Source organism: Phasianus colchicus, chromosome 4, assembly GCF_987193195.1.
Source record: "Phasianus colchicus chromosome 4, bPhaCol1.hap1.1, whole genome shotgun sequence".
NCBI classification, from domain to species: Eukaryota; Metazoa; Chordata; class Aves; order Galliformes; family Phasianidae; genus Phasianus; species Phasianus colchicus.
The window spans coordinates 3,033,565-3,060,135 of NC_143439.1; the positions used below are offsets into that span (position 1 = coordinate 3,033,565).

The 26,571-nt window shown below is 37.4% G+C and overlaps 1 protein-coding gene across 2 annotated transcripts in view; it reads left to right on the top strand.

The window, feature by feature from the left end:
* PDGFC (platelet derived growth factor C) overlaps window positions 1-26,571 on the top strand; it is a 116,627-nt gene that overhangs the window by 87,711 nt on the left and 2,345 nt on the right. For both annotated transcript variants that reach the window (XM_031614242.2, XM_031614243.2), the window contains exons 4-5: window positions 20,056-20,263; window positions 26,318-26,535. In XM_031614242.2, the coding sequence (XP_031470102.1) occupies window positions 20,056-20,263; window positions 26,318-26,535 (426 nt within the window). The remainder of the gene's footprint in view (window positions 1-20,055; window positions 20,264-26,317; window positions 26,536-26,571) is intronic.

Below are 26,571 nucleotides of genomic sequence, written 5' to 3' on the forward strand. Positions count from 1 at the left end.
CTTTAGGGGTGTGAAGTCATTGAGAGTAGCAGAATAGCAGATGGTGAGATGGAAGTAAGATGGAAAGCTACATTTGGAACACCTCTGGAAATGGTAAATGGAGTGATTGCCAGCATCGTGTGATGTTCATGTTGATGCTTCACTTTTCAATGGTCAACTCTTCTCACAAACTTGTATGAGGCTATTAAGTCTCTAGCCCTGAAGCAGATTGATTGCTAGCAGTTTGCTGGTTGCAGGACTAGTTGGTTAGTCATGGCTTGGCAGACACAGCAGAATGGTGAAAGGATTGACAAGTGCCTGAAAAACTGGGGATGAAGTAGTATCGAAAGGCAACATTGGTTTATTGAAATTATGAAGTTAGTGCCTGGGCAGAGAGACACATTTGTGTTAGAACACATTTCTTCTTCTTTGTACACATTGAGAGAGTATCTAAATACTTGATTAGCTTCTTGAATACTTCCTTCCCTACAGAATGTGGAGATTGTATATGCACCTCATATAAAAGAAACATCAAAACACTCTTTTGTTTGAAAGGAATGCATTTGGAAAACATGTCACTCAAACACAGGTCCCATGTAATTGTAGCTGTTGGATGTTACCTCAAAATAAATATTCCACGTTGATTTCCGAATGTTCCTTTAGCCTTTTAAAATTGTTCTGTAATCATGGCTCAGATTTATTTGTTCATTTTTATTGGTCATATCTATTCTAAAGACTACAATCTCTATCATCCATGATTTCTTAATTAATTTTAAAAAAATTGTTTAACAAGCTACTTTTAAAAATTAACGCAAACACTTTCCTCCCAGATTCCTTCTAGCTTTTTTTTTCTCTTTTTTTTTTTCCAAGAGTACTTTTATCTTTATTTCTTCTGCTTCAAGCATTGTATAACTGTCTAGTTGACAATCCCTTTTCCAGTTTCGAGGATCAACATGTTATTCACACCTTTTTGAGAAAGCATGCTGATGGCTTCTCTACAAATCCCACAGCAAAGGGACTCTATCCCGTTCTCAAAGTAATCTCCTGGCACAGTCCTAGGTTTTTTGTGCTTTTAAATACGGAGACACTTTTCTTGACATGTTTGCTAGTCAAAAAAAAAAAAGGTAAGCAAATGTACATTTGATACTAGGTTTCAGTTAGCACCATAACTTTCAGTGTTCCTATTTTAGCTATTCTAGCTTCATCCATGTCATCTCCCTATGCGTTCTAATAGTTATGTCACAGTCCTACCCATTGCCTCATCCCAACAAAACAGACAAAACAACAGAACTTTAGTGGGGTGTACTCTGCTAAGTTTTGTTAACATAATTCCAGTAGGGAAAGATGAAAACAGGAATGAAAAGGGAAATTTGAGGACAGAACAAAGAAGAGTTACTTAGTGCAGTTTCCCTGACCATTTTTTTAAACATATGTTCCAGATCTGAAAGGGCCCTAAGGAACAGCAGAGTCTCAAGAAAGAGAAAGAAATAGTGGAGCAGCTTCTGTAGATGACTGACAACACAGCCTAACAACATAGACCGGTGGAAGCAGCTTTTTAAATTTAGGAGAAAAAATTCTTGACAGAGTAATAACACTGTGTAGTAGCTTCAGGGTAAGAGTTTGCTTGAGGAAAGATTAATGTGGGGTATTGGTGGTAGTGCTAAGAGAAATCCTTTTGTTTCTAAAAAGGGATAGATAATAAGCACTATGGGAATACCAAAATTTGCACCTGTCTTGTCTTTACAGTACCTGGCCTCTGGTGTTACAGATGGGGATTATGAGCTGTCATTTGTTAGCTTCTCATAAGTGCTCAAAACTTTTAATGATGATGATGAAAGGTTTGGCTGAAGAAGCCAGGATTTCTGTTGAAACGGTTCTGGTTTTGCTTTCATGGGAAAATCTTCATAATGACAAAGCTGATGAATCTAGTCTTTCAATTATCTCTGCCTAGGATGGGGGAGAAAGAATTAAGAGAGTTCCTTCTGTGCTGACTATTGGTAGCCACTACACATTAATTGCTTAAAAAATGAAGACAAATAAAAACCTTGTGCATGAGAACAGGGAACAATTTCTGCTTGGCAAGTCAGTTCCAGAAGCTCAGGCAGCATTCTGTTTTTGAACTGGACAATAAATTGTAGGAAGAAAATCGCTAAAAATCTTTTTTTATGAGGAGAACTAAACTGCTGGGCTTCAAATTGAAGGGAGCAATTTAGTGCATGAAAGACCTGGCTTAAAGGCACTTGAAAAGTGAACACGTGAAAGCAGATGGTGCAGCCTTTAGGAGAAATGTTGCGTATAACCTTGAAGACATTGTGAAATTGTTAGTTCCAAATAACCCTTCTCTTTCTTCTGCATAAGTATCCCTCCATAATACTCAGCCCTGACATCATGTACAACAGTTCTCAGGTTGTCTGTTAGACGGTGAGGGGAATTTCAGTGGAGTGCTGGACATAAATCACCCTTATGCTTTATTGTCTGGTATGTCGCCCTGATATCTTTTGGTAGCTCTCAGCTTAAAAGTTTCTTGGCACATCTGTTCAAACCATTCTCCAAATAGCATGACAAATACCCTTTAACAAGGCATCCTACCCTAAGGTGGTTCTTGCAGAAGTTGTGTAGCCATGGTTTGGTGAATAGTTGGCATAGTAAATGCAGTTCCCTAGAACTGAATTTGCAAATGTATCGTTTCGGTAGGTTTATTTCAGATATTTTTGTGTCAAAAGTAATTGTCTAAACCTGGCAGTGGGACATTTTCAGTACATTTCAGTTTGGATCTTTACTGAAATGATTGTTTGTGCTGTTATACACAAATGAATGTAAAAACGACAGTATTTTTAAAATTTCAAAAAATTGTTTCAGGAACAAATTTTGCTAATTCAGTGCAACTTGAACTTCTTGAACTTTCTGCTGGCTGTCAAAACCAAGATGATTAGGTAGGTGAGGGGAGTAAGGCATCTGAGAGTTTCATTCAGACATCACCTTTACTTCTTTGGAAGACAGGAGCAAATGCCACAATGTCTTTAACATGCTAACTGGCAGGGCAGTTACCCTCATATATGTAGGATTTTAATATGTAGGCTGTTAATCTTGCCTAGCTTTTAAGAATCAATCTAATCTTCTGATTTGCATGTGAGTATTTGTCTTCTGGCTTTTCACTGTGATGTGTAGCTGGCAATCAAAAGTTAATAATAAAATACTTACCGTTCTTGAGTCATCTGCATAATGCCTTTTTGGCTTGGAATTCATATATTTTAGTCAAAGAAAATCCTGCCATTGTTCTCTTCCTGTTTGCACTCTGTCAATATTTGTAACTTTAAATACTGTATTTACTTTTTAAAATTGCTTTTCTGATTAAAATAGTTACGGGCAGCTTTCATGTGGGGAAAACCCCAACACCCCATAGCAATTAGTAGTTCAAAATAGCAGTACATCTTTTGATGCAACACAGAGGTAGAGTTAGGATTCAGAAGAAACTTTGAAACCAGCACTTTGTTGGTATGAAACACTTCAGAATAGAGCCTAGGATATCACAGAGAGCTGCACAGATGGCGAAATCCATCATACAAAGACAAATGGAAAATTGTCAGATGGTTTCTCAATTATGTTTCATTAAGAACAAAAAGTTGAATTACTTCTAGTACAAAATATTTGGATGGATGAAAGATGGCACGTTAGTTTGGAAGTAACTTATTGCTTTGCTAACAAAGCACGTCAAAAAGTAGGAGAGCTGAAGGGGCAAAGCAGCAAGTCTATGATGTGATAGAGAGGACCAGATATGCCTGATAGGTTACAGATGTGGGATATGGGTGAACTTGAGCTCACAGCCCACTGTATGGAGGCAGAACACTCTTTAGTCAACCCTCTACTACTTACATATCACTGTGTAGGTAAGGATTTATTTATGTGTTTGTTTAGAATTAAGGCTAAATGGAAGAGAAGGGAATAAACCATAATGGTTGTGTGTAATACTGTTAGTAAACAGTGACTTTTTTTGCAGATTTTCATCTAGATAATCAGTGCACTTGAAGGGTCTTTTGTGATTATTTTGTGGGATTGTGGTTGTTGACCATTGTTTTAAGCAAACTATTTTTTCTCATTTATTTGCATCATTTTCTGTGAACTTTTCATCTCTTACTTGTGCACCTGGTATTTTAAAAATTGTGCTAAGAAGCTGTTTCTTTAATTTAGAAGAAAGCTGCCATAAAAATAAACAAACAAATGACATTTCCACAAGAGAGTTTGCTATTTGAATATCTGAAAGTGTTTACAAATTACAGAGCAATTTAAAACATTGACAAATTAAAAGCTGCCTTAGTGTGAACAGTACCTTTGCTTTTCAGGGTGTTCAAAAGAGAAAAAATAATAATTATGATAATCAAAAAAACCTGAAATGATGCCAGTCTGAGGAACGTTATTAATTAAGCTATACAAAGCTAGTGCTATACAGAAGTGCCAGTGGATAATTTATGGTTAGAGGCTGGTCTAAATTTCATGGTTAATGCTTGGAGGAGTGGCAAAATGGTAAAGTGAGACCACAAAAATCTGAAACCAGAGGCAACTCATTTTAACAACGTAGTTCTAAGAAAAACAATGACTTTCCATTCTTCACTTCTCTTTAAATCCAATTTCCTAGCGATATCAAAGTATGTTTTCTTTTGAAGGACTCCACACTGTTGTTCCTTTAATCAAACACAAAAAGCACAGCCCTAGTCTAGCAACTAGAGAACTCCCGAACAGAAGCAAGAACAAGTCTATCAAGCACATGAACAGCACATGAACTTTTCATTATGGGTATTCTGTACCCTCCTTTGAGTCTGTTGCAGGCTTTGGTGGAGATAGAACATGGTACGTAACGGGCCATTCCTTCCTCACAATAAGGCACTCGTAGCTTTCACTGATATTTTCTGCTGCAGGAAAGGATGGCGGCTTTTTTATGGGAGCACTGCTAGCTGCTGAGGTGGGAAGTGAAAACTGTAGTCAAGTTGCCCAAAGAGGGACAATGGGCAACTGTCATACTGACAGATGGAATCATTCTGTTTACAAATGGTATTCCTGTCGTTTTTGACAAGGAGAATCATTTTATTTAGCATTATTCTGATACTGTGTGAACTTTCGTTTCGTTGCTGCAGGTAGTTTTAATGCTCATTATTTCTAATGTGATGAGCACACAATTAAAATTGAAGTGGTAGATAATACCACTCTTTCTATTGTATAGGCCTTTGAAATCTTTGGATGCTTTTATTTTAGCTCTTTTCTGTTGTTCAGGTGGTGTGATTGAAGACAGGCAGATCTTGAAACAAATAGAGCCCATTGCCCTCAACAGGAAATGTTAGGTATTGGACTCAGAAAAATACTCCCCATCAAATCAATGGCCATGTTACCCAAGGGTAAATAGATTATTTGAATATACACGTATTGATAAGTTCATTGGCAAATAATTGTCCCTTTACCCATTTATTGCATTGAGAATAATTTTCTGCTCCATGTGATCTGATTTTATAGTTGCTACCTCTTCCTCAAAATTCCTAACCAAGTGAATAAGACACCAGAGACTGCTTTCAACAATGAAGTAAAGATTACCAGCTCAATTGTAAATTTACTGGGAATTGTGTTGAAGTTAGCACTGAAACTGCTGTGCTAAGATCACAGTTTTTATCTCTAAAAATCCCATTGATTTAATTTTCTGTAGGAGACTACTTTATAGTAGAAAAAAAAATGTCAGTAAGTATTTTGGTTCCTTACTAAAAATCTTTGTTTTCCTCAGAATTCTTTTACAATACATAATAACTGCTAAGATAATTCACGTTGATATTGTTTGAGCAGGTATTACAGCTTCAAACAGCAGAATGTTCTCTTAAAATGGAACTTAATTTCTTTCTTATATGAATTCAGTCAAATTACATTGTTTATGCTGATGTATTTTAAATGATAATTCTTCCATCCCATTCCCAAGTGCTGACACGATCATTTATTAATTATAATTCATGCAAATCCTCACTTTTGTTTAGTGGGACTGCACACATAAAAATGCAAAAGAGTTTCGAATTAAGTAGCATATAATTGAAGAATGCTAAGAGCATGCTAATAATGTCACCTTGGCAATTAGGTGCCTTACCTGTATAACTCCTTATAAAAGGAGAAGGGATTTAATCAAAAATAGCTAATTGATCTTATCTCCAGCAGTCGTTGCAGTCAATTTAGCTGACTTCTTGGCATTTCTTCTTAAGGATAGTTTCTGCAGCGGTGATGCGTTTCAGTCGAGGCAACAGCAACAGTGAGCTGCCTCCACTGATGCTCATTTTTATGAGTGTTACATGCAAGCTATTGTCCATGGCTGATGATAACACATAGCTGCTGCCTGCGCTGAAAAACAGTGTAAGAAAATAGCTGAGAATTTGCTCTGTGAAGTGGTAGCGTTGTGCTCTTTGTATCTGTTGTAGTTTCTATGTAAAGAAATAGAGGCATTACTTTTGGAACAATTGTCAATACCAATTGCTATTGCAAGCTTTCAGGCTTGGTTTCTGTTATCTATACAAAGAAATTGTCTTATCGGATTCACTGTGCAGGCCATGTGGAAGAAATCCCACCTGCATCCTCACAAATGTCTTCAGTGAGTCTACCTTGATTCCCTTGCAAAATTTCTTGTTTCTCCTCTTCTGCAGCATGTTGTAGCATCTGTCATAAATGCCCAGAGCAATTGTGATATGCACTGAGATGCATACTGAGTGATCAGTGCTTCTTTCTTAAATAACACCTTTTTACTATCACTTTATTTATCATCTTTGTCAGATTTGTGAAACTGTTTTGTCAAGTATTCGAATGACGTGTGTGGATCAGAAGTTTGGTCTCCTTTGCAATCTTTGAAGCACGCTTTCTGTCCGTATCAACAGATGTCTTATGGTTAGAAAGATCTAACCAGGTCTTTCAGACCATAGGCTAATGCTGTAAATAACTTTTATGTATTGTTGGATTCAACAGAATGTAAACAACATCTGCAGTTCACAGAAAATCATATTTTTTATGAGCTGGAAAATTCATGTGAAGCCAATGCCTCACACTTTGACTCTTCATTTAAACTGATAGGAAACCCCATATCCAACCACTTCCTAGATTGCAATGAACAGCAGCCCATGAAGCCACATTAAAGCTTGGAAAACCACAGTTTTTGATGTCTGTGTTCTGTAATCACTTCCATGTATTCTCCATGAAATCACCAGAAACGCACAGTGTTCTTGATTCAGTGAACAGGAAAGGAGGCTGAGGAAGAAAATGTTTTAAATCTAAACAAACTCCAGCAAAAAAATAGAAGCAGAAAAGTATGTTTAAGTATATAAATACTCATTTTCAAATAGATATTTTCAACAATTTTATATAATGGGAACGTGAAAAGTTAAATAAATGCTGAGACTGTGCAGAAGGATTAACAGATTTTCCTAAAATTATGCCTTTGGGAAAACAAGGCAAAATAAAACAGCAAGAACTTGCTGTGTTTGGGTGATGATAAGGTAAAGAAGAATGCTGAAGAAGAGTTAGGATGCAGCGTTAGCTTACAGCACCTCATTTCTTGTGCTGATAACTGGTTTTGAGCTTGCAGCTTTACGAGCAGGATGAGTGCACGAGAATGGAGAGCTACACTGAAACAGCATGCAACTCTGCACACAGATGAGATCCCTTGAAGGTTGTGCTGGCAGTTCTGGTTGCCATAATCAATAACCCAGAATAGCCTCTTTGAAAGTATTGTGGGGAAAATTAATGGGCTGATTGAAAACAAAAGTCACCGTGATTTTTCCATCATTTTTGATAGAGAGCGCCAGCCTTACTCGTGTTATGTTAGCAAGCTTCAATTAAAAATGATTTTTTTTTTATCGTTGTTGACCATATCAGTTGGAGATAATTTGACCACAGCTGTGGACAGCAGTGACATTGGATGGGGCCCTGGGCAGTCTGGTCTAGCATTAGGTGGAATGGTTGGTGGCCCTGCGTGTGGCAGGGGGGTTGGAGATTCATGATCCTTGAGGTCCCTTCCAACCCTGGCAATTCTGTGATTCTGTGATTCTGTGATAACCAAACCTGTCAGTCATCCATGAAAGTTGCTTGATTTACTAGCAGTCTTCAGGAGAATCAGACCTTGCCATAAAACATTTGTTCATACTGTGGGCTCATTACTTGGCAGTTTTCTTTCCTTCTTTGTTTATACATAAGAGGGAAAGGGGTGAGAAAGAATTGTGCGTGCAAAGTAGGAGCATATCACTGCATTGTAGTAAAAATAATTAAACTACTTGCTGCAGTGATTATCATTTTTTAAATAATAAAAGGCAGTTGCATGCAGTGACTTAAAATGTAACTTATTTAATGGATTTGTTCATGCTGTAAGCAGCACAACATTTGATGGGAGACTACTTGAAATAGAATGAAGCGCTCTGCTTTCAAACCGTCTTTGAAGGCTCCGTTTTAAATAGCAGCCGCAGAGATTGAAAAGGCAGAGCATGGCAGAAATGTGTCTACTTTTATTTTACGGCTGATGGTAAAACCATCTTGTTAAGTGGGTTATATTGCATACTATTTCGGGGCTTCAAAGAAATCGTAAGTGATACTGCCAGAGGAACTTCTGCTGCACCCGAATAAGCAACTTTTGTCAAAAACCAGTTCCTCTAAAGTCCTGGCTGCCTGGTTTTCTTCAAAAGAAAGGAACTAAACTCCAAAATTTATTAATTTCCATATTCTCATGTGAATAAGGGCTTCTGGGCTAACCTGCAAACAGATCTATCTTTTTCTAGATATTCCATATTTAGGTATGCAGTCATTTGTGCAGTTCCTAAAGTTCAGACCTTGATCATCTGTTGCACTGCTTAATATAGTATGCATACATATTTTATTACAATAATAATATAATCAATCTTCAGGCTTAGAAAGGGTTAACAAAGAGATGGAGAAATAGTCGCTGAGGGAGTATTAGAGCTTACTTATGCTTACAGAAGAGTTTGTGCTATATCAAGTCAACACGGCAGATAGCAAAATGATTTAACATTCATTTCCAGAATTCAGAATTTTCCTCAGCATAATCTTACATGGTGAGGTAGCCGGATAACTTCTGTGTAATGCAAATGCAAAAGTGCAGAGTTGAAAGGGAATTCACTAGGGTATTTCTGAGCCATCGTCCCACTCCAAGAAAGGATTAAATAGAGTTTATTCTTGCTAGATATTTGTGCAGTTCCTAAAGTTCAGGGACAAAGATTTCACAGTCCTTGATCATCTGTTGCACTGCTTAACATGGCATGCATTTTTTTCCTGTGATTGATGGACTGGGGAACAGCTGATCATCTGATGCTATTGCATCTCCTGTCAGTCTAGGTTAAAAAAAAAACTTGTACTGCTCAATCTTATCACAGTTTGTGTTTTCTTCCTCTTCTTGCTTTTTCTCCCTGAGTGTTCTCTGTCTGCCTATTTCTTAAAAGTGCTGGAGGTAAAAACAAAGCACTTCGGCTGATACCTTTCTAGCAGCTCAGTAGCCTAGCAGTGTGTTCGGAGTGCATCTGCCTGAGATTTGTCTTTTTCAGAACAGGATCACATTGCCTGCTATTCAGTTTTTGGTCTCCTGTATCTCTATTTGAGTGCTTATGATTTTGAACTATTTTTAACTCTTTCCTCTTACATGGATTTGGAATATGTGCTTTCTAAACTTCTCATAGTATGCATGATTTTCCCATTCATTTTGCTTTTTAGTTCTTGTATAATCTCATATACTATGCTATTGTGTGTAATTTATCATTATATATATATATGTGAAATTATATTGAGGTCACATGAGATGGGAATTAGGAGATAAAGACAGCAGAAAATGCAAAGGTAAAAGAAATCCAGCTGGACATTAAGAGTATGTTAGAACATTAAGGCTAACACTACAGGACAGCAGGAGCTAGCTCACATATCAGAAGTCTGGCTTTTTCAATCAGGTTGAGAATCTCTTTGTGGGCAATGCAGTCATAGCTTTTGCCTGTGGACAGATGGTCACTGGGTTATGATGTGTAAGTTACATACAAAGCAAACGTATAGAAATAACTTTCCATCACAAATCTTAATATAGTAAATCTCCAGCACGTTTGATAATGCTAAGGAATGGATAGATGAGGACAGAGCTGAGGTTCCTTTCTCTCAGAGTGATGTTTTATTCAAAGACTTTTTACCCTCGAGGCAGGACAAGCTATGATTTGCAATATCTGCTGCACAGGAATTTGGGGCGTGCTCCCTTTATTGTGATATGAAATGAACAGAAACCTGTTGTGGAATGCAATTTAGCATGTGTTCCAAAGGAGCACCTTAAAGTTGCATATGCTGTAGAAGACATTTTCATTGCCCTGCCAAATACACTTTTCAGTTGTGATAAACAGTCGTTCCTAATGTTTAATGTTTGATGAACTTACCTATGAACTTACTGGGAAAAGTAAACATTGTTGTAACAGCTATCCATTTCCAATACCTAGAGGGAACTTAGAGCACTTCATTACCTGACTCCAAACACCATCTGTTTTTCTATTATTTTTTTAGGTATTTTTTTAAAAGTATTTGACTGAAATGGTTAATTAAAAAAAAGAAGACCCACAAACATGGTGCCTTTTAATTATGACCGACCGCACGCCCTGTCAGAGAAGTGCATTCAGAAACTTATAGCTGCTCAGAACAGCTGTGCTTATATTAACTGTTTATTGCTTATAAACTACTGTCTGTCAAGCAAGAAATAGGGCTTTGTGTACAGAACCAAAAAAAAATCCTTCTGTAAATCAGAAATGTACCCGATGCAAGTGTGTTTTCTGTATGAATTTTGTGTGTGTATGTAAATGAGGTTGTTAGTAATTATGCTAACCCAATTTGCTATGAGATTTGAGGTAATGTTTCTTACGCTGTGTCCAAATGTTCACTGCAGTCTTGTGATTGTGGGAATTTTTTGCACTGACTCACTTGTAGACTGAGACACTTACATTACTGCTTGTCCAGCAATGATGCTTCTCCATTTAGAGAATAAATTCACATTTTAAGAATAATTTGGATTGTTCTTTTGCAAATCTTAACTGAAGTGTAAGCTTTTCCACATTTCAGTCAATAACAGATGCAAGAAAGTTCAGCTAAATATTGGAGCCAAGGCTCTCTGTGCACTAAATTTGACTTCTGGTCTGAACTATGAAAAAAGAATTTGCTCATAATGAGATCCTAGTACTCATAAGAATCTCTCAGTATTTGATATGTAATATAATTTATAAGACTTCTCTTCTAGGGAAGAATTGCAAGTGTAAGACGGCATTCATCAAAATAGGACATTCCAGAAAATAATATGTAATGAACAAAAATATACCGAGTGCTTATTGTAAGGGTTATTAGAAGGGTTTATTATAAGGGCACCAATGGTTTACAAAGGGTTTATTTATTCAAGTGTTGAAAAACTCTTCTTATCTGGCTCTCTACTCTTGCGTGCACTCAAGTATCTTTGTATGGCTATGAAATAATGCTCTGCTGTGAAGTATTATTACTCTTATAAAGGGTCACAAAGCATCCTACTGTCTTAATCACTACTTGAACACAAAGGAAAAAGCCGGTTATCACTCGAGTCTATATTTGAAATATAAAAGGTGATAATGGATTGAAGCTACAAAGCAGTGAAATAGTGAAGTAGTTTTGGAAAGGTCTCTGGAGAGTTCTACTTGAGATCCTCAGTGAAACAAAATGAGAAGACAGTGGATTTGTTGGAAAACACAGCAAGCAATCAGTAGAATTCTACACCAGAGGTGCACATGGGACTGATACTGGTGGTCTTTGTCACAGTGAGAGAAGACAGCTATGAAATGACAAATTTTAAATGTTCTTAAATGCTATGACAAGTACTTTGTGTGGAAAGGAAGAGCAAGTTGGTGAAACAGGGAGGACAGAGTTATCATTCAGGAAAATGGTGTTTGTTTTCAAAAGTTAGTGTCCAGGAAGCAGAAATCATAGCAGTTGACATCAATAGTTAAGGCTCTCTCATGAAGAAGAGGTTTATTGAAGCAGAAAACTACTGATATATCCTACAGGTGGTTCAAATTTAGCAAGGATACAAAGGATACAAACACTTTTAACACATTAAAATGATTATTGCAGTTATTGATTTGTACTGGAAAAAATAATGTTCTATGAAACATGCTATCAGACTTAGAGACTTATGCCCATACAGCAGCAGGTATATTTCAGGACTTTCCTCCAAAGATTTTGTGAAGCTGTGGTTAGAGAAACTGTACTTCAGGACATTGTTTTGGGTCTTCATTTTGTGTCTACATAATCTATTTTCGTTTGTTTTCTGCAGATATTTTGTACGCATAGCCTATTCACCTGATACTCTAATCAGGTTATGTCCGTGTATTTACAGCTCAAAAAATGAATGTATACAGTGTGTATCTCAAAATCTTGTACTGAGGGACGTGGTTTAGTGGGGAAATATTGATGGCAGGTGGACAGCTGGATTAGATAATGTTGGGGGTCTTTTCCAAACCTTGGTGATTCTGTGATTCTTTGCAGTCCATTCATTTGTAATATGACAGAAACATACATCACATGTGATCAGGAATCTGGAAGGAGCTGTGCATGACCTCAGTATACTCCAGAGCACAGCCTATCACAGAGATACAGGAATGGCTATCCAGTCCTGCGATGCCAGACATTGTGGCTTCCCCCACATCCAGCATCATTACTCTTTATAATGTGGATGGATGTATCTGGATTGCCCATTGTCTGAATTAGTTTCTTTTTATTTATTATTGTGTTTTCAAATAATACTAGAACAATTATCAACTAGATTTTAGCTCCTAAGTTTCGGTTATAGTCCTGTTTGCACTTACAGGAGGCAAATGCATATCTAGTTCATTTTAAATGTGCTGCACATTTGGTTCCAAGCCTCTTGGAAGTTCAGAAATGAAAATATTCCATAGAAGTTACTAGGATACAGAAGGTAGAGTTACTTTTTCTTTTGGCACGTACATGGAGTGGGGAGAGCTTACTATACATTTCATTTAAAGTCTTATTTAGAAGAGAGATTTATAAACAAGAATCACAGAATCACAGAATTGCCAGGGCTGGAAGGGACCTCCAGGATCATGAATCTCCAACCCCCCTGCCACATGCAGGGCCACCAACCTTCCCACCTAATGCTAGACCAGGCTGCCCAGGGCCCCATCCAACCTGGCACTGAACACCTCCAGGGACGGGGCATCCACAGCTTCTCTGGGCAGCTGTTCCAGCCCCTCACCACTCTCTCTGTAAAGAATTTCCCCCTGACGTCCAACCTAAATCTTCCCTCCCTCAACTTAAAACCATTTCCCCTCGTCCTGCAGTTATCAAGGTAGTGCTCCTTAAGGATTATGGTTTTAGATGTACTTATGGTTTAGATATTAATAGATATTCCACAAAAGTACTTTATAGGAATCAAAGCCCAGAGATTGTATTCCTAAAATTAGTTTGAATACCTAAATTAATCTGAAAACAGCCACAAAAAGAATGTTTTTGATGGATGGACTGCAATTGAAAACTGACCTATTGATTTTATTTTGGAACTTCCTCTGTCACAGAGATATTTGTCATAGCTTGTCTATGCTACCAGGCCCAATTCATTGCAGCACTAAATGTTTGTTGTTAAATGAAGTGTAGTTCATGGAAGACCTTATTGTCAATACAGTACTGTGAGCATTAGTTTTCTTTTTGCCACCTTCTAATCTTCTAAATGAATACTGTGGGTTATTGCTGACACATGGAATCACAAGAAAAAGCAAAATGTATTCTCATACAAATATAAACATGCAAAAGCATACATGTCATTATAAGTCATTAACTTTTAAAGTTCATTGGAAAATGGCTCCACAAGTTATTGCTATAAATGTCATCTTCTGAGAATTCGTGAAGTTGTTCTGGATAGGTGTCCGTTCTGGCTTCAGATGAGTTATTCTCACCAGTATTTTTCAACGTGTGATAGTGCACAGGCTTCAGGCAAAAAACTGTGATGTGCAGGAAGAAATCTGATGATTAGTGACATCCTGTGCAATTTTCTTGCTGCCAATTTCCTTGAGAGCATCTCCCAGTTGTTTCCAGCACAATTAGAATTTTGTGTACTGCACGGAAAGTCTGGTTGGGGGAATCTTTAGAATATTTCTGGATATATTTTATCTCAACAGTGTAAGGTAGCCTGAGGAAATGTTAGGCTGCTCCCAACACTACTCTTACATGTCATTAATCCTTTATTAATATCTGTGACAGGCAAAGACAGAAAGGAAGCAATGCATTCACATTCCCTTGTAACCTTTCTCCTGTTGGGGGTTACAGACAGAAGAGCAGAAATTATGCACAACTTGGAAAGGGCCTTTAAAAAATAAGATATGTAGAGTTTAGAAAACTGTCTCTGGCTTCAAGATATAAGCTACTGCAGGGACAAGGATTCTAAGAAAGTAAGGTCATTGGTGAGATAAAAGGAGAATCCTGGATGCATAGGAAGGGAGGCTTAGATAAGAAAAATCAGGTAGTATGCAAAAGGGCAGAGAGCTGGAGGCTCCATGAGAAATAGTCATTTGACTGGCAGGAGTTGCATCCCAGCAGCAAGGATAGCTGAACAACGTGCATGTTTTTACTTCAGTGCCACTGAAGCCTATTTTATCATCCTTGATGCTGTGATAGGAACGTCAGCAATAGAGGCAAGTTCTGCAGTGGATGGGAACAATGCTGGCCTTCCTGGCTTATATCTCTGTCACTTGCAAGGAAAGACTCTTGCCTTATTTCAAAGCCTTATGGCTTTGGCAGCCTAAATGGATTAATTTGTCTTTGCTCCTTCTGTTTTTCCATTTCATTGCCAGAGGCAGGAGAAACAGATCCTAGAATCTAGTTTATCTGCTTTGGAGGTTGCCCACAGTCTGAACCACAGAGCAACTTCACTTCCTTCTAACGTCTCTGCCTTGAAAAGGTCTGCCATTTTGTGTAGCAATAGCACAGGCTTATTCCCAGTACAGCACAGAGAGTGTGAGTCTTTGGAGGTTACAGGCTTTCTGAGATGGATTAGCATTTTATGCTACATACATGTGCATTAAGTAAGTTGGTGCTTGTGGGTAGGTAATGATTTGATTTGTTGAGGCTTTTAAGAGTCATTATTGCATCTGGTAATGGGAGAAAAGAAAGAGGTACTGTTATGCCAAGAAGCTTCTGTGTCCTCAGGGTAAAATCCTTCTGAGCTGGATATCTGCTCTTCTTCATAGTTTCTAAAGAGGCTGATAGGAGGGCAACCTATAGAGGTACAAAATAGGCTTTCTTCGTTGTGTTAAAATAATGTAGATGTGCTTTCAATTTCAACAGCATACCTCTAAATCTATTATTTTATAATAATGGTAAAGCTATAAGAATACCTAATTAGAAGAAATCTTTCAAATTTCTTTCTATTTCTAATCGTTGTGGAGGAGTCCCCTTATTTTGATTGATTGATTGATTGATTGATTTTTGGTTACAAAAGTGCCTTCTTGCCCAGTGAAACCACACCGATACTTAACAGTTTCTCCAAACTCTGCCAGCTGATGAATGAGTTTTCACTCAAAAACATCTTGACAGTGTTTTCTTCAAGACAGTTGTAAATGTGCTGTCATGCCAGGTATTTGACTCACTGGTTTTTGTTGTTCCAGTCTTAACTCGGTGATTGCGTTATTAAATGTGGAATTCATTACTGTTGGCAGCAGCACACTAAGAATATTACATCTTTCTTCTCCTTTAACTGGAAGGGGTAGTGCCAGTACCTTGATAGTTGGTACCTAGGAGGCAGGAGCAAAAGGAAATATTTGCTTATATTGCAGTTGTGCTTAAGAGTTTATCTTGTGTAGTTGGTAGTGCTGTTTTGTTCTGAATAGTTGATCCTTGGATCAGGTTCTGGGCAAGAGAACCACAGGTGGATAGCAAAATATTGTCTCACATCCAAAGTTTTACTCTTCAGACTTATGTATTATTCAGACAAACTATTAATCTAATGTTTATTGTATTCATAGGACTTATGATATCAAGCAATTGACATTATGCTTATTTTACACATTTGACATGGTTGGTGCCACAGTGAATCTGACAATGTTTGTCTTACTGGCCACTGCACTTTTGGTTGGGATGGTTTAGCTGTGAAGATATCTATGCTGTGAACAAACATGGGTTTAAAGAAAAATGGAGAGGGGCAACGTTCTCTTTTAGAAAGATTGGTTCTTGTCAATGATGCAGCCTCATACACAGTCATGCTGACACAACAAGGAGATGCTGCTGCCAGAAGCTTTGCACCAGGAAGCTGTGGCCTAAGTCAGATTCTCAGGAATATACAGGAAATACGTGTCAGAGCAAGAAATGAATCGATCAAATGAAATGAATCAAAGAAATGAACTTTTCAAGTTAGACCACAAACGACATTGTCCTTAGGTCTTATCTTCAACTAGGTAACTTCATATTCATGTGCTGTAGTTTTTATTCAGATTTACTGCTTCACCAGTGGGCATCTTCATTGTCCCATGTATATGTCATACCCTTTTTCCTTTGGGAAAGAGGCTAGGTGAGGCAGCTTTGATTACTCCAGCAGGGCACCACTACGATTCTGAGAACACTAACATGCATTTTACTCCCTAGATTTCTTCCTGAGTACTGCTGTTATGTATAACCTTCAGGGCTGGATAGGTCTGTGAAGCCTTTGTATTATTTTCTTCTTTTTTTTCCAAGCCTGTAAGTAAAACTGTAGCCTAAATTTGATCTATTTGCTTGTCTTTAATGCTCGTGAACACCTCTGAGAATTTCTAGAAGGTATTTGTTTTGACAGAGTCGAGTACAAACACAGAAATATGGTATAAAAAGCCCTTCTGAGACTTCTGTTTGATCCAACACTAATTGTCATTCTTGGCTGTTCTGCAGGGCAGCAGAAATCCTAAGTTTTCTGCTCTGGTTTTCATCCAGAATCATTTTTAGTAATTAAAGATACAACTATTTAGCTCTATCTTGTTTTTAAGCTTCTTTATTCATATTAAAGTAAGTTGAAGTTGTTCCCTGGACACAAAACTAAAACCCATAGAGTGTTTTGTCAATTGGAGGAGTCACACTGACATATGGAACTTGTTGAGGTAATTTTAATATCTGTCTTAATGGAAATTATACATCCTCATGCATAAACAGGCTGAAGCCTAAAACATCGGTATTAACTGAGGATGCATGGAACAGAGAAAAAGTTTGGGAACATTGAATGAAATTATATATTGATAAAATTCCAACAGATTATTTTGGTCAGAGGAAGGAGTACCAGTTTGCAGCTCCTTTCCATCCAAAAGATTTAACTTACAAATTAAGTAACACTTATTAGCAAGGAAGAGTAATGTAGAGTATAATTTCAATTGGCATTTTTATTTAGGTTTATTGATTTGAGATTTCATTAAAAATATTATACGTATGAATTGCAACACATAACTTTATGATATTGATTATCTATAATCTTTGATGTATGTTAACTATGGAATTTAAATTGACTAAGAGATTATTGGAAAATACATAATTAATCTTGATTTCAACCACTTTATTCAAAAAGTTGTGCAATTCAGCTGTTTTAGTTACTTTTCTTCACGTTTTAGTTTGCTATGAGAATGATTAGAAGGTGATGACAGCTTTAATTGTGCTACTGTTGAGCACAATGATTCACCATTTCTTCATAATATTATAACTGGCAAATGCTTACTGAATCCAGAACAGCACTAATCAATGAATTCCAATATATGTATTGCTAAGTGTGCACGTTCAAGGTTGTGAAATATAGAAGTAGTTTCTAGACAGACAGATTTTTATCTGGAGTCCATCTATTTCACTTGGAAGCAAAAGATCTCAATAGAAATCAGAAACCAAAGTACTTTCTCCTGTTAGAAACAAGTAGAAGAATTTTTTTTTTCTGGTACTACTTCCACCATTTGAGGCTTAGTTTATTTTTTCCCTTAGCAAACTCCTCCGCCTTCCAACCAGGGAAGTTAACAAATACATCATTATGGCTAAAAACAGGAACAAAAATTTTGTAATTTTTTTTTTTTTAACCATCTGAATTACAGTGTCACAGCACTATTTTGAAACTTGCTGAATAGCATGTTTTGCTAAGAGCAAATATTTAAATTATAGACCAGAATCTGTTGCCTTATTATCATAACCTAATAGATGGGTCAGTATGTTATTATTTTTATTATGGCCATTGGAGAGAAGAGAGAAAGAAATGCTTTAACTTTTAGAAATCCACATCCATCCAGAATGAGAAGTAACTACTTCACTCACTCTATTGGAAATGGAACAAGAAAAGCAAAATGAAAATAAAGTTGGTAATTAGTACATTAGATTTATGTTCTCTGTCATCTTTACAAAGCTCCCTGTTAAAAAGCACAGGTCACTCCAATGACTGCAGTTCTTGAAGATGGAGAGAGACAAAACCCTTAAGCAAAAAATAGGAGTATGGTGGGTGCTTCCCTTTTTGCTGCCCTTCCAACCACAGATACAGTTGAAGGCAAAAATACATGTTTAATAGAATTGAGAGCATGGAAGGGAAAATGCAATTATTTGTATGAAATACAGCTATGTATTTATGTATTTTAGAAAATTTCTGCATAGTGTGTAGCATTACAAGAATTATTTTATTATTATATATTTTTTTGCCTAGCTGGACATTTCCAATTGGTCTATTTCTGTATTCATTTTGTAAAGATGAAGAAATACAACTGATTCCACCTTACAGATGGAAAAAATGAAATTGCATTTCACATTGCAGTGGTGAGAGTGCCATTTTGACACTAAGTCTGCTGCATGTATATGTATGTATGCATATAGTGACAATATAATAATGACACAAACTAGTGTAGATCTTACCCCATTTCCCTGCTGCACAACACCGACTGCAAAGCATATTAGTTGATGTACTTGCCCTCTCTGGACAGCCTTTCCCAAAGCTTGAACGTGCTTATAGTGAATATATGTTCCCTAAATCTTACACGCACCACACTTGAATGCAGTGATAATGTAACATTATGCACTTAGCTTGCTGATTTCTTGTCCTTCCTGTCCTCTAATCAGGTTCAAGCCTTTATTCTTACGTGGTCCAGAAAACTGCCTTAGTGTAGTGCTGTGAACTCAGTATCTGTAGCAATGTCCGTGTATATAAAAACCTAAAGAAACTTATGATGGTGTTGCAGAACTTCCTGCCTAGATTTCTCTTCTTGCTTTTTTAAAGTCTTTTGAAAATACAGATCAGTGCAGAATTTTTAAACAGACTGTAATGAGAACAAAATGAGAAGTTTCACTGTAACTGCCTTCTACTGATAGCCCTGAGCCAGCAAGTGCAAGTTTTGGAGTGAGTTTTGTGCTGCAGGAAAGTACAGTGATTCTTTTCAGTGCTGAGTTTCAGTGTCTAAATTTTTTTTAAATCCTTGGGAATAACTTTTCCTTTTCTTAAGGGGGAAAGAGTTGTAGTCATGCCAGATGTTATCTAGCTACTACATAGCTAGAAATACAATTTCTAGCACAATATAAAACAATGGTGATGCTTTTGTTTGTTTGTTTAACGAGAACATGAATATTCGCTATCTTCGTAATAGGGATGGATGTTCAAATTTTACATTGAAAACTGGGAACAAAAAGACTGTGACTAAGTTTCATAGGAAAGGCAACATGTGAACTGTGTGTTTCTTCAGATTTCTATAAGGTTGCAGTAATTGCCCGTAATGGGGCCGTATTTGCAAATCATTCTTTCTGTTTCGAAAATCTTGTCCATCACTTAGTGAATTTCTTCAAAGAGCAGGTATATTAACATGCTGTCTTTAAGGCAAGGAATGTAAGAAATGGGAAAGCTGTCTCGTGAAAAATTGTTTACACTTATGGCTGGAGAATAATTAGATACTTTTTGACTCTTGCCATTTGTCTTTTTGTGCACTGGAAACAAGCTAGCTACGTATAAACTTTCCCAGCTATGTAACTTACAAAGTACAACACTTCATCAAAGCAGATCCATTAAACCTCTGACTGGTACTCTTCTCTTGGCTTTGATTGCAGCACCACACAGAAGCACCTAGCCCACCATCGCTACCCCCATCAGCTTTGCCATTAGATGTATTAAACAATGCTGTTGCTGGATTCAGTACTGTGGAAGAACTTATCCGGTACCTTGAACCAGATCGGTGGCAGCTGGATTTGGAAGACTTGTACAGGCCAACGTGGCAACTTCTTGGAAAGGCATATATTCATGGGAGAAAATCAAGAGGTAAATTACTCTTTTCTTTGGCCTTGCAGCTTTCTACAGGTGTGTTTTCGTGGCAATAAAAAGCAATTAAGAGTATTCATCACCTTGATTCCAAGAAAAGAATTGGAGATAATTGTTATTAGCTATCTTCACAATTATATTTTCTAGAAAAGAACAATAACTAAACTCAGAAATTAAAGGAATTTAGCAGTATAAACTACCAAAGGAAAAAGTACTTGAAGCAGGTAAGGTACCTTACTCTAGGGAATTGGGAGCTCCTCGTTTTCACAGTGGCAGGGTATCATGTCTGAGTTGCATAACCTAACTCTCTAGATTTCTTTTTTTTATAGAGGGCAAAAACTTTCTATTTTTTATAGATACACTTACTGTATCACAGGTTTACTTCCTTAGAATTGTTCTAGTATCTACACCATGTGAACTCAGTGCAGTTAGCTAAATATCTCTTCCATAATACCTCATGAAATTCCTAACTCCGTGTTCAGTTTAAACAAGGAGTTTTCAACTGCATTAATCAGATGTAAGATAGGCTATGTATTTTAAGATTTGTGGAGCTGTTTCTCATTCAGCAAGTCATTTTCTTCCATGCCAAATTTAGGCACTCATGAGTTTTTCTCAACGTATTGTCCAGATGCCGTACCTAAAGGATTCAATACCTAAAGGGAACCTACAAACAGGAGGGGAGTCAACTCTTTGAAAGGGTAGATAACAGCAGGACAAGGGGAAATGGTTTTAAGTTGAAGGAGGGAAGATTTAGGTTGGATGTCAGGGGGAAGTTCTTTACTATGAGAGTGGTGAGGTGCTGGAACAGCTGCCCAGAGAGGCTGTGGATGCCCCATCCATCCCTAGAGGTGTTCAAGGCCAGGTTGGATGGGGCCCTGGGCAGCCTGGGCTGGTATTAAATGTGGAGGTTGGTGGCCCTGCATGTGGCAGGGGGGTTGGAGAGTCGTAATCCTTGAGGTCCCTTCCAACCCAAGCTGTTCTGTGATTCCACATGGAGGGACAGCATAATATCTCCTTCTTTGTCCATTACACAGCATGAAAATGGTGACCTACAGGAGTAACTGAATAGAGTCCTCTGGCAGTGAATTGAAACTAGATTATCATCTGATTAGTCAGAAAATGGAGGAGATGGAATTTTCATAACTGAAATATAAGTTTTGGATGCCTGATTTTTGGATCAGAGCCTAAAAACCAACCCTTCAACCTTACCTCTATTACTACAGATTGGCACATAACAACTAAATCAAGAGTCAAAGAGGAGGAAGTCTCTTTAAAAGCTTCCAGCAGTGAACGATGTCTTTCAGATAGTCATTTAGCACTTGCCTAATTACTTGACTAATTAAAGAGTTTCAGTATTTGCCAAATATATGCCATAAGCATAGAGTAAGTGGGAGAAAAAAAAAGTAATTTGTGAAACCTTACATAAACTAAAATGCATGCGTTAGATAACATCTATGTAGAAAAAAGTGACTCTCTGCAAGACATATCTTTGAAAGCAATGATGACAGTAAATCTTTTAAAGACTTCTAATTAGATGCTGAAATAGATTTTTTCCACTGAATAAACATATAACAGTATTGCCACATTCATCTTAAGGAGACCACCCTCAGACTGCATTACTGAGTGTGTAATGTAATAGCTTGGAGAAGAAAATGTGTCCAGTTGAGATGACACAACATTAACTGCTAGGTCTATTCAATAGACATGGAAAACAAACTTTTTTTAAATGTTACTCCATTTAATGGAAGGTTTGCTGTATTTAAAAATCTATTTAAGAAACGTTTGGGAATGTGCATACCATAAATGTTTTTTTGTTTTATTCTGTTGGGTTTTTTTCCCCCCTCAAATTCTCGGGTCCCATAATTAGGTAAATCTCGGTTTTGCAGTATTCCAGTGTAAGAACTAAATTGCTGTCCTGCTTTCATAAGATAAAACATAAATCTAATTAAAAGTGTGTGTTAGTTTGTGAAGAGTACTGTCCTTTACTGCTACTTAATAAGTCATATGAAAAAACTATATTTAAACGACCTAAATTCCACAGAACTTCTGTCTCTGATGTTTTTTTTTTTTCTGGATAAAATGCTTCCAAAAATTAGCCAGGAAAAAAGAAACACCAAGTTCAGAGGCTTTGATGTCTAAATATAGTCCTAAATTCTTTTATAATATTAAACATACTTAAAAATAAAATACATATTGCTGTGCAAAAAAGTGATTCCACCTCTTCCCACATAAATTTTTGTATAATCATCAGGTCATATTCAGAAGGCTGCTTAAGAACAGTCATTATCCAACCATACTACTTTGTAGATACTTTTCAAGTGTAAAAGTTATGAGTTTGTTTCTTTCTTTTTTTTTTTTTTTCTGTTATCCATGTTTGCAATTCAAAAATTGCATGGGAACCTGTTTTGTAAAAGCCCTGACCTATTATAGGAAACTACACTTCCAGGAATGCCTTAGAAACTGAAGGTTTCTAACCAAAGGTGCTTAGAAACTGAAGCAATTCTGCTCTTATCGATGCCTACACACAAGAGTCCCAATGAGAATTTAAGATGCTAGACAGTTGCAATGCCAACTGTAGAACATAGATATTTTCAGGCAGATGTGAACACAGAGTACTTCAGATGAATGTATTAATATAATAAAGGTGCACTTTAGAAATAGGTTTTACTGTAGGTTTTACCTGTATCTGTGTTTTTTCTCCATTTTTTCTCCTTTTCACTTATTTTTATTTTATAGTATTTCCCATTCATGTGCTACTACAGAACCTTCCATTCCTCCTGAGCTAATGCTAAACAAAAGAACTTTGACTGTTGTGTCAAACATGATATATGAGTGGCAGCCAAGTTGAAAGAGTGTTTAAATGTTCACATTATAACAGGTACTGTAACTAAGTGCACTTGGGAAATCCACATAACCTTTTATTGTGGTTAAGTAAACACTTTTAAGGGAATATATACATTCTCTCATCTAGCTTCATGCCCACAGTGCGTTAAAATAAATTTTGGACAGACAGATACTCTTTGAAAAAATAACAGCTTCATTCACACACTTCAAAGAAGTGATTATATAAGCACTAGATAAATTTGCCACAGACCTTTTAATGAAATTGAATTACCTAAGGTAGGGCAAGGGTTCACTGCAAGGTATAATAGCAATATACCTTTATACATTGTAAAGCATGGAAACCAAACATGGCATTTTTCATCTCTCCAGAACCCTGTTGTTACAGCAAAGCATACTGTATCTTTTTGGCCAAGTGCTGAATGAGTTCTTGCATAGAATCTTTTTAAATTTGAGCCTGCACATCCGAAGGGTTCAGCTCAAATTCATTCAGATTCTGTGGTAAAATGTACAATGCACTTACTGCTCCTGTTAGCACGTAACTCTTTTCTCTATCCTGTAACGTCAGCTAGGACTAGGAAATGGCTGCATTCCTGTGCTGTTGCGAGTAGGCAGGAGTTATCAGGGAAGCTGAATGCCACACAGGCATCTCTCTCCTGTGGGTCAATGGTTTTGCTGGAATAAAAAGCATCAGTGCCCAATTTCTGCTTTCAGTTACTCATGGCAAAGTGCCATCCGGCTGTGTTAGGATGCATAAGTGTCCTCAAGTTCACTGCAACAAGCCAAACTGTTCCAAATCTCAGTCTCTCTGGAAATCTTCCAGTAGGAGCAGAACTACTGTTTCTCTTGCATTTTAGGCATTTTATTTTCATTTTGACAATTCAGTTCTTGTATGTTTGAAAATGTAACACGAGAAAGAAGCATTAGATTCCTTTCCACAGCCCTCGATTAATGCAGGTAGACACGTCCACCCTCTGAATGACTCAGCCTAGAGCTATTAGCTGATCAGAAGACCTTAAATAATTTTTAATTTCTCACAGCAAATCTCTCCCCAGTAATTTCTGTCTCTATTCCTCTGCTCTCTTCTCAGCATTCTCCAAGGAATGTGCTTGCAGTGTGGGAGGCAGCCTGGCATCCTGTCAGTAACTTTATTGGAGTTATTACACACTCCTGACTTTTAAAATCAGATTGTTTATTTGGACCCTATGTTAACCTGATAGTAAAGGAATGAAGTGCCCCAACTTGGCATTCACTGTAAATGTAAGCAGAGGAAAAGCTTCAGTGTGTTTAACTGACCCTTCACAGCACCAAGGCCTGACTTAGGGATACCAGTGTATGGATATGGTCTGCAAAGGAAATATTTTAAGAAACACAGAATGAAATTGCTGCTCAGTATCTGTTTCTGAGGGAGTACTGGTGAGCATTTCTGCTTAGGAAGTGAATCTTCTAAATTCTCTTCATTTCCTACATGTTTCAGTATCAGTATCTTGCCTTGGTAGACAGAAGATCTCCTTGGTGATCTCTGGAGACTCCTTACATAATAAGTAGGAAAAAAGGTATTTCTCTAGCGAACAATTCAGATCAGGAAGATATTTCAGCTTTATTTTATAGCTGTTTTTTTTTTAGTTTACAAACTACTAGCAGGAAATATAAAAGATTTGTGAAGTAATGTTAATAATCTGATTTTTTAACTGTACTGGTTATTTTTACTCCTAGTTTATTCTTGATTTAGCTCAAAAGCAGTTGGCTTGAAGCTCTGTGCTGCTTTGAGACTTCTATTACAACAGTCTCAAAAGCCATTTTATCACAGGGTTTTAGTTATTCTTTCTGTTCAGAAAGATAAAATAATACTGACCAGTTGGAATATGTTTGTGAACTGAATGCTGCTGATATTCCTTAATGCTGGTAGGTTTGGAGAGAAGCAGTGTAGACAAAATATCCCAGAACATGATAATTATAGTCTGGCTTTTCTGAAAGAAATGAAATGAAATTGCTTTTCACCAAAGTAAAAAAACGTATTTTTTTTTTTTTTTCCCTAAATCAATTCTCGGTCTTCAGACTTAATTGCCTCTATTATTTCTTGGCTGTGTAGCTGAGGGGAACCTAAAGCAGTGTGCCCTGTGTCTGGTCTTTTTGTGAGCTAGCTGTTTAACCATTGGCATAGTAAAGCTTTACTGTGATACAGTGGAACCAGATTATAGGAAAACAGGTTTCTATGTGAATAATGAACTTGCGCTTGAAGGTAGATGCCTGGAAAGAGGAACTATATTTAAAGGCACATCAAATGAAAATGAGTTTTAGGGAATCGGGAGAGATTCATGATCCTCCCTGTTGAGGAAAGGCTGAAAGATTGAGGGATGACTCCATTAATGTTTATAAATATGTGAAGGGTGAGTGTCAGGAGGATGGAGCCAGGCTCTTCTCAGTGACACCCAATAATACGACAAGGGGCAATGCGTACAAGCTGGAAGACAGGAGGTTCCACATAAATAAGGGAAAAAACTTCTTCACAGTAAAGATAACAGAACACTGGGAAAGGCTGCCCAGAGAGGTTGTGTGATCTCCTCCTCTGGAGGCATTCAAAATCCACCTGGATGCATTCCTTGTGACCTGATCTAGATGTGCATGCTCCGCCAGGGGGATTGGAAGAGGTGATCTTTTGAGGTCCCTTCCAATCCCTGACATTGTGAGATTCTGTGATTCATATTTAAGTTGCTATGGAGGAAGAGGGGACCTCTGAAAAATAGAATATACTGCAATTAAAAACATGCTTGTGCGCTTATTTGTTGTCTGTGCAGTACTCACTGGTGATTATGTAAGTTCCTTAATTCTTTGTCCACAGAAGTGAGCTTCTTAGAAATAAGTGGTTTCTTATTTATACTTGCATCACACTTGCAGAAAAGCAATAATTGACACTGTAGTGGGAGAGAGGTTTGAATGCTTTAAGCAAATGAATTCAAAATCTTGTGTGGAGGGTTGTTGTCTTCTTAATTGCTGTGAGCATTTTTCCAATCCACTATTAATATGGAACAGCAGCACTCAAACTCAGTGTTGCACAAAGGGAACTCCATTAGGATTGAAGTGGTAAAACATTTACTGGAACGGAGTGGCCAAGGTTTGCTCTGTCTAATTTGAACGAACACCTCCAGAGTTACAAAACAATCGGTGAATACTCCCAAACAAAGGTCTTTCCATTTGTTTGTCTCTTTGCAGTGGTTGATCTCAACTTGCTAAAGGAAGAAGTGCGGCTGTATAGTTGCACTCCTCGCAACTTCTCAGTGTCACTGAGGGAGGAGCTGAAGCGAACTGACACCATTTTCTGGCCGCTGTGTCTCCTGGTTAAGCGTTGTGGTGGAAACTGTGCCTGTTGTCATCAGAACTGCAATGAGTGCCAATGTATACCAACAAAAGTCACCAAAAAATACCACGAGGTAAGCACTTTTCTACATTTTCATGTTTGGAAGTAC